The 9,056-nt window shown below is 42.7% G+C and overlaps 3 protein-coding genes across 3 annotated transcripts; 2 read left to right on the forward strand and 1 right to left on the reverse strand.

Moving 5' to 3' along the window:
* Positions 1 to 2,226: 2,226 nt before the first annotated feature.
* Positions 2,227 to 2,768, forward strand: LOC108114061. Its single transcript, XM_017224814.1, has 2 exons — positions 2,227 to 2,291; positions 2,378 to 2,768. Exons 1-2 carry the CDS (start codon positions 2,234 to 2,236, stop codon positions 2,689 to 2,691), a joined length of 372 nt encoding a protein of 123 aa, XP_017080303.1. The 5' UTR covers positions 2,227 to 2,233; the 3' UTR covers positions 2,692 to 2,768.
* A 794-nt stretch (positions 2,769 to 3,562) lies between these two features.
* LOC108113964 (glutamate receptor ionotropic, delta-1) lies at positions 3,563 to 6,211 on the forward strand. The gene is made up of 5 exons (XM_017224678.1): positions 3,563 to 4,118; positions 4,205 to 4,544; positions 4,682 to 4,875; positions 5,036 to 5,337; positions 5,392 to 6,211. The coding sequence occupies exons 1-5, from the start codon at positions 3,660 to 3,662 to the stop codon at positions 6,002 to 6,004; spliced, it is 1,908 nt and encodes a 635-aa protein (XP_017080167.1). The 5' UTR covers positions 3,563 to 3,659; the 3' UTR covers positions 6,005 to 6,211.
* A 685-nt stretch (positions 6,212 to 6,896) lies between these two features.
* LOC108114099 (leucine-rich repeat-containing protein 9) lies at positions 6,897 to 8,165 on the reverse strand. The gene is made up of 2 exons (XM_017224857.1): positions 7,839 to 8,165; positions 6,897 to 7,775 (listed from the first exon to the last, which is right to left on the reverse strand). The coding sequence occupies exons 1-2, from the start codon at positions 8,163 to 8,165 to the stop codon at positions 6,897 to 6,899; spliced, it is 1,206 nt and encodes a 401-aa protein (XP_017080346.1).
* Positions 8,166 to 9,056: the final 891 nt, after the last annotated feature.

Here is a 9,056-nt window from a genome sequence, read left to right on the forward strand (position 1 = left end):
CGCATGGCGAATTTTGCATATTCCTAGCATAAATGATGGGCACGTGTGTTTCTTTGGCAGAGTTTGGAAAACTTTGATGGCACTTGACATCGATTACAAGCGATCCATAATAATGAGAAGATATAGTGCCTAAGTGTCTATTTATATGCTGAGCTTAAAATATAATCGTAAAGTTTGATGGCTTAAATAAGGAAAAAAAAACAATGTTTTGGTAAAAAGAACTTATTAAATAATAGAAATCTGTGGAAATTTACTGGATTTATTTTCTCGCCTCTACAAATAAAGTGTAAAAAGTTGATCATCCATAAAGAAGAGACAATAAGGCAGTTATATATATTTAATAGTTCGCTTGGCTCGCTTCTTAAATGTATTATTACTATAAAAATGTTTACAACGAAACATAAACATAAAAAACTGGTTCTATTATGCAAAAGAATTGGAGTAAACTGAGTTAAATCCAAAATTAATAGCACCTCCTAAATAATGACATAAACCTAATGAGCATGTGAAAACGAGACCCAAAAAATAATGTTAATTATTATGTTCCCGAACAAATCGTTTCTTTTGTTCCCCAAACGGAGTAAATTGCTCACCTTAACAAAAAAAATGAAATAAAATTAATAACCCATTAAGTGCTGACAATAAGGCAGCAATATATTTTTTAAAACATCTACCGGCTCGTTATAAAGTTGCGAATCACCCCGTGATAAGCGATAAGAACTACCGATGACACACGACAAACAGTCCGTAAATGGGCGCGTCATAAAACCTGTTACAATTTCGTATTTTTTTTTCAGTCAGCGAGGCGCACGACTCAACGAACATCAATAAATTCGGATCATAATTCTAGTTTAATTCAGTTGCGGGGTATAAAAATGAATTGCTCGCCGCTCGACGTACGTGTTTTTCACCGGGCTAATGATCCCCGCCCAGCCCCATTGCTCCGCCTCGAAAACCACCAGCTCAACGGTTTCGCTGTCTGGTGTTAAAAACTAGCAACAAACATCAGGTAAAAAAATAAAAAAAACCTAACTTATCTCATATACTTCGAGAGCTTATTGCTGCATTTCAAAGCTGGCGCATTGTCATTGACTTTGAACTTGAGCCCCATTCCCCCGCATATCGGTCAGCACATTTTTGGGCTCCGATTTCGGATCTTATATATTCGCATATATGTGCGAGGCATGGTCGACGAGTTTCTGAAACTATTCGCAGAATCTCTAGTGTAAGCCTTGGTAATAGATTTTGCATTTCCTATCAATACAGCACCTACAATTTGCTACAAATTTGCATTATGTTTATTTACTGTAAATTAACAACCTAAAGATTTTCAAACTATAGGAAAGGTATATAATACTCTCCACTTTAATTAGGTAAAAACTTGCATCTATTTATTCCGTCCGCGTAGAGATCTTATAACAATAACATCAATTAAATGGAAGGTCTGGTGACCTATCTCAATAAATAATCATAGAAAGTGAACTTCAATCATTGGACGGGTAACTCTGGAATGGAATCCGGACACTGTTTACCAATCAAGTATAAATCAATAAAAAATGATTTGATATTAAGTCACAGACTGCATATAGCGAAGGTATCAAAGTATAATTACCTGTTTTGCGTTTATCTTTGTATGGCCAATAAATTCAAACTCGTTTGCTTGGCGCCTATTAAAGCGACACCTTTGGGTAGAGGTCAGTACTCATTTTACATACGATGAATATCGTATAATGTTTATTGTGAATTAATAATATGTGGTATACACTTTACTCAATGAGTTTGAGGGTATATTATTTTAGTAATGAATGAAACGGACCAAAATAAATTTAAAGGCAATCAAATCAAAATCAAAAGAATGTGTCTTCTTGATCAGAATGAGCGCCCGTAACCTAAGAACTTTGAAAACAAATATTTGTGGCTCTATATTGACTGAGAATATTTAATGTTTACATGATATTAAAAATCAATGTTTTGTATTGTTGAAAATACGAAAACTGTTATTCAGATATTTTTAAAGAATATTATATCGTTTAGCCCCTAAGGTCTTTGCCACAAAACTGTTAAAAAAGTGGTTTCAGGTATTTTGGTAATGAAGCGAATTGCCATAGTAGATAGTAAATAAGAAAAACCGTTGACAAAGAGTTCTTGAATTTTTCTGCTTACATCGCACTCTCAACATTATATATTCCGTTGCACTTTGGCCCGAGTTGCGCATTTGCGGAAATTTCAAGCCATGAGAGAAGACCATCAAAGATTCCAACTCCAAGCAGGGGCAACAGTTTTTCTGTTGGGTAAGGTTCAGTTTTTCTCCTGTCAAACATTACAAAGAAGAATGTGGTTAGATTTTTTACTTAATAACAGATTTGCTTACTAATAGTTTTACAGCTCTGCTGCGCCTTGCCCCATTCTTCTTCCCCCGGCAATGAAATCGATGACGGTAACTACCAAAACTCCGGTATTGGAAGACCGGTGGACTATCATACGGTCGTGGGCCACTTCAAGGACTTCTTCATGTATCTGCCTGTGATGATGACCACGCTGAAGGAGACCATGTCAGGATTCCCCAAGTTCGCCGAGGGTATGCGCATTTTGACTTCAGGTAAAGGACGAGTTGACGGCGAGGACTGTAAGTGCAGTCAAAACGGATTGGGAAGTGGCGAACTTCTGGACACCAATAGTCGATTTGGGTGATTCAAATTGAGAGCTGATTCTTCACACCTGTAGATACTGTACATATGCAAAGAAATAAAAACAATTCTAAAACATAATATCTATCTGGGATTTACTCTAGCACTAATGTCAATAAATATCTTGTGCGATTGGCCTTAGTTTTGGAAAGACATAATTCATCAAAATCAATAGCCTTCTCTTAGGGTTAGTATAGGTAGTTTTACAGTGAGCAATGATAAATCTACCTAAGAAAAAGAAACCTTTAAGTTAAATACTTGCTAATTAGTTGGCATGACGGGTAATACATACAATATTAGTACACGTAACAATGATTATTTCATAGTCATTAAACGAAACTATTGACAATTTCCAGTCACAGAAAAGGATAAATTTGTTTGCCGATGACTCTTTTAGTAAGCCAATAAGAAAATCAATTCAGGCCAGTTGACTATAAATTAAGTGGCCCAAGAAGCTTCCATGCCCTTGAAATATAAATTGGTTAGGCAATGACCACGCAAGATATTCATAACCAACTTGGATTGGACTTGAACTACATATATTTCCAGTTATTTTCTTAAGTTGTTGGCTAGCTTATTAGCCAGACCCCTGGGAATGCTCACAACCTGCCCGCCTTGTGAATGGAATGGAGACTAATCAAAGCCACGAATCTGCATGAGCAGCGGGGGTGGTGTCCCAACACCCCCGAATTTCCCCCATGTCTCATGACCCACTGTCATGTTTGCACTTGTCATTATTGTTAATTGTATTTGCGGGGTGACCGAGCATGCATGGACTATATTTACATAGCAATCCGAATGGCCGAGGCGGGACAAGTGTAATTCAAAGTTACCACTTTCCGTTTCAGTGAGGTTCGCGGCGTTGTAAGGAACGCTACAGCATGCCCAGGAAGCGCAAAAAGTGGAATTACTAAAGAAGCAACAGGAAAAGATTATCTCTACGAACAAGAACTAAATTAAATATCCGCCTCGATGGCCACTGGCATCGAGTTGCTAGTGGCCGCCGCCCTTTGCGCTACCTGTCCATCGCTAAATGAAACTCTGCCATCGAATCTAATCCTGCTGGGAGAAGGTAGCAGCCTGCCAACCGAAACGCCCATCGCTTTGGAGACCTCGGATGCTGGACTCGATAATGATGCCCCCGCGCCGACCAAGGAGCCCCCCGCAAACAAGAAGGTGGAGAAGCTTCGCGAGATGCGCGAATGGATCGCTGGCAAGCATTTGCGCATCGGAACTCTCGAGGACTTTCCACTCAGCTACACTCAGCTCCTGGATAACGGCACTCGAATCGGCCGCGGAGTCTCCTTTCAGATCATAAATTTCCTCAAGGAAAAGTTTAATTTTACATATGAGGTCGTCACACCCCAAGACAACATTATCGGATCTATTGCTGACTTCGATCGTAGCCTCATTAAGATGGTGAATACGAGTGTAAGTAGTCTTCATGAACTGAATAGTTTTACTTTTATTTTATAAAGTGCAGAAGCGAGAAAATGATTCCTTTTTGTATCTCGCAGGAAGTGGATTTGGCTGCTGCGTTTATACCCTCCCTTTCTGAACAGCGGACCTTTGTTTTCTACTCGAGCACGACGCTGGACGAGGGGGAATGGATAATGGTGATGCAGCGGCCCCGGGAATCGGCCAGCGGATCCGGACTGCTTGCACCTTTTGAATTCTGGGTGTGGATCCTGATCCTCGTTTCTCTTCTAGTCGTTGGACCTATCATCTACGTTCTGATCATCCTGCGAAACCGAATGACTGGGGATAACCAGCAGACACCCTATTCTTTAGGCCACTGTGCCTGGTTCGTCTACGGGGCGCTGATGAAGCAGGGCAGCACCCTGTCGCCCATTGCAGGTGGGCTGCAATTAGGTTAAAGTGCAATCGGTCGGCCACGATAGCCATCGCCAAGCGCTAATGGCCCACTGATTGCATGCGGGGATTGCAGGGACACCAGTTTGTCGTTTCATTAAACTCTTTGAAAACCATTACAGACTCGACCCGACTGCTCTTTGCCACCTGGTGGATTTTCATCACGATATTGACGTCCTTCTACACGGCCAACCTGACCGCCTTCCTGACCCTTTCCAAGTTCACGCTGCCCTACAACACGGTCAACGATATCCTCACGAAGAACAAACACTTTGTATCTATGCGAGGTGGCGGAGTTGAGTACGCCATTCGAACGGTGAGCTTAATTCCTCGGACCGAATTAATTAGTTAAAAAAGATACAGATAGAAGAAATCGATTCATTCTATTTAGATTGAGCGAATTGTTAGCACTTTTATTCCACTCCCATTTAAATTTTTATTCTTCATTAGTAATCTTTTTCTTTGTAATATTTCAGACTAATGAATCTCTATCCATGCTGAACCGAATGATCCAGAACAATTACGCCGTTTTCTCGGACGAGACCAAAGATAGTTACAACCTACAGAATTATGTGGAGAGGAATGGCTACGTTTTCGTGAGAGATCGACCAGCGGTCAACATAATGCTGTATGAGGACTATCTGTACCGCAAGTCCATCAGTTTCAGCGATGAGAAGGTCCATTGTCCATTTGCAACGGCCAAGCAGCCTTTCCTAAAGAAGAAGCGAACCTTTGCCTATCCGAGAGGTTCGAATTTAAGTCAACTATTTGATCCGGAGTGGGTAAGCTGAATAGTATACCGCATGGATAATTCGATTTTCTCCGTTTGTAGGTTGCTCAGTCTGGTGGAGTCCGGTATTATTAAGCATCTGTCGTCCAGGGATCTGCCCAGCGCAGAAATCTGTCCGCAGGATCTCGGCGGAACAGAGCGACAGCTGAGGAACGGCGACCTGATGATGACCTACTACATTATGTTGGCCGGTTTCGCCACGGCACTGGCCGTTTTCAGCACGGAACTGGTGTTCCGGTATATAAACAGTCGCCAGGAGGCCAACAAGTGGGCACGCCATGGAATCGGTCGAACGCCCAATGGCCAGTCGGTGGCTCCATCACGCTGGCTACGTGGCTGGAGGCGATTGAATAGTAGTCACGGCCAGCATCTGGAAGCCTCTACGCACGGCCAAAATGTCACCCCACCGCCGCCGTACCAGAGCATCTTCAACGGCGGAAGTCATGGAGAGCCAGTGAATCGATGGCGGCGACCTCTCGGCAACGGAAATGCCGTTGGTAATGGTGTTCTACTAGGCGGCGATTCTGAGGGCGGAGTCCGGCGTTTGATCAACGGTCGCGATTACATGGTATTCCGTAATCCAAATGGGCAGAGCCAACTCGTACCGGTGCGATCACCCTCAGCGGCCCTCTTTCAATACAGTTACACCGAGTAGATATTAGACCATAGGCAGTGATGGGGAAGTATAAGATATGAATGGCAAAGATTCATTCTTACTTACGTTTGGTTTACAGTTATTGTTCGTTTAAATCAATTTATTTATTAGTTATGAATTTTTTATAACTAACTAGATACTCCCCATCACTGTTCATACGAGGTGTGTTCAAAAAGTAAGGTGACTCTTCAAATTTCGCGAATTTCAAATTTTTCGATTATCGAAACCTTTTAGAAGTTATACGAGGTGTGTTCAAAAAGTAAGGTGTCTTTTCAAATTTCAAATTTTTCAAATTTTTCGATTATCTTCAGTTTTGGGAACAAGAAAAAGTCACATGGGGCCAAATCCGGTGAATATGGTGGCTGAGGCATTATTGTGGTGTTGTTTTTGGCCAAAAAATCCAAATCCTTTGATCCATATTTTTCGATAGCAAAAAATCGTCGAGCTCGCAAAACAACTTGTAACTTTACGCCTCTCACAACCAAACAAAAGAGGATGTTCCATTGAAACTTGGTACAGATGTTAGGGAAGAGTGTACCAATATAACAAAACAAAAAAATCGATAATCGAAAAATTTGAAATTCGCGAAATTTGAAGAGTCACCTTACTTTTTGAACACACCTCGTATGTATTTGCAAGACGCACCTGTAACCACCGCACTCAAGACGTAGACATCCAATTCGGAGGCTTTTTTAAAGATCTTTAAATAAAGGGCACTAAAAAGAAAGATCGTATTTTCTGGGGCAGTCAAAACTATGGTAAAAGTTGTTATAAACATTAGTCGCAAATCATATTTTATTTGATATTTTAACAATTTTAACGGCGAGGATTTTGAATCCTCTTGAATAATATTTGATTTTAGTATGTTTACGTATAAAAGATCAATAGACGTCTAATCCAACGTGGACTGCGGACTGAAGGCATAAGTAGACGACTGGACGTCGAGGCTGCCGTTGGAGGAGCAGGAGCTCATGGAGGGTGCCCTAGTTGACCTGGTTGAGGAGGCGGAAGATGATCCACTCGAGGAGGACGACGAACTGACCCAAGCGTGGCCACTGCGCCTCCTTCGTTGGCGCACTAGACCCAAAACCGATCCCGCCACCGGGGTAGAGGTGGAACTGGCTGACATCTGCCGCCGTATACCGGCATTCATGGATATCTGAATGGGCTCTGGAGCAGGAGCTGTGGATGGACGTTGGACAGTCGCCTCTGAGCCAGACTCCAGATCGCTGGACGTCGGAGATGAAGTCTCCCCAATCTCCCCCTGAGCTATGGGTGCGTTCAACACCCGTCCATCTAACAATTGCAGCGTGGGGACACTGCGTGCGAGGAGGGAGCGGTAGAGTGGCAGACGGCAGACCGGATTGCCCTGCAACTCCACTTCTTGTAGCTGGGGACACATTCCCAGAAAGGAGAGCAAGCCCAGTTCACTGATCCGATTATTCCTTGCCTTTAGAACCCGAAGATGGACCAGTTCGGCCAGAGGATCCACCCGCTGGATCATGTTTCCATCGGCGATGAGCACTCTGATTGCCGGCAGCCCACTGGTCCCGTCGAAGCTGTTCAAACCGCAGTTGCTAATATCCAGCCGTGTCAAGTGGAGCAAACCGTATCCCAGGTCACGTAGAGAACTCAGAACACTGCCGCTCAGATCGAGGTTTTGAAGACGCGGCAGAAAGAGGGACAGGCGGGATAGGCTGATTGTGTAGGAAATCACGCGCAGCCGCACCGATTCCACAGCTTCCAGATCTGTGCGTTGAGTCACTCGCCGCTGAAAGGTCATCACAGGATTATTAAAGTGGCTTTATACATATTATGAGTAGATTTCGCATACCAATAGCTCGTCTAATGTAGGTTCCGGAGCCTGTTGGGGCAACACCACGGGCAGCAAATGAACGAAGGCCGGAAGATGCTGAGTCTCCTCGGCAATGGGCACATCCCGGTCGAAGGAGTTACGGCGACCCAGTTGTCTACGGTTAAACTGCGCCCGTTGCTGCTGCTGGGCGGGATTATGCTGGTTGAGACGAACCTCAGGTGGAGGCATTCGTACCTGGGCTAAAGCCGCCGGTCCGGGCGGAGCTAAAACTATGGGTAGCTCCGCCTGAAGGGAGTGCTCCGGAGAGGTCTCCAGATACTCGGCAGGAGCCTCTAGCAGCGGCATTTTCAGAATTTTATTTTAGTTACTCTTTCTTGGGTGTCCGGCTGTATTGTGACTATACGTGTTGATATAACAACCTGACAGTTACCACGGGCAACATCAAGTGATGGAAGGGATTTACTCTATCAGACCATATTTCTACAAGTTACGAGTGAATAAATGTGTTAGGCAGATATCTGACTTTACTCGAACCATTTAAAATTAACGAAAGAAATACAAGCTTGGATTTTGTTGGACATTTATGAGTCCAGAGGTTTTACAAAGCAATCTTTTGGATTTCAGCAAACAAGCTAAAAAATTTAGAGTTTAAGTTGAAAGATATTGGGTGAATAAACTTTGCTTTGCTTTCATTCCACAAAGCCAGAAAAAGTCCTTAGCTTTGCTCACAAATGTGTATGTGTATCGATCTGCCTTTTTGCAGCATTCCGCTGCTCGCATTTATTACTCCTTAGCCGCGTTTTTCTTTTTTGGCAATAAGCCCACTGACGTCAGTGTGACGTCATGGTCGTGACGTTCGCTTTTCACATACAAACTCTCACCGACGTGTTTTCTTTCTCGTTCTCTCTCTCTCGGTATGTCTGTCTGCTGTGTAAGAGAGTTCTCGTTTCGCTTTATCCAGAGGCGTATTGAAAAGGGTTGCTGAATGAGACCTATAAAAGATGCAAAGTATAATAAATTGATTAGTCATATTAATGTAAGAAATATACATTAAAAAAATAATCAAATTCGGAAAAAATACAGCACAAAACTGTTTTTAAAAAAACTTGAATTGTTTTTTAAAAGATTTATTTATTTTTAACCTACCCTTAGACCCCCATATAAATTTCTAGGATGCACCTTCCTCGCAGACTTTTGCCATTTCAAGGGCCATTAGCTAACACCATCGCCAGAAGG

The sequence above is a fragment of the Drosophila eugracilis genome, unplaced genomic scaffold (genome assembly GCF_018153835.1).
Source record: "Drosophila eugracilis isolate 14026-0451.02 unplaced genomic scaffold, ASM1815383v1 contig_2154, whole genome shotgun sequence".
Lineage (NCBI taxonomy): Eukaryota > Metazoa > Arthropoda > Insecta > Diptera > Drosophilidae > Drosophila > Drosophila eugracilis.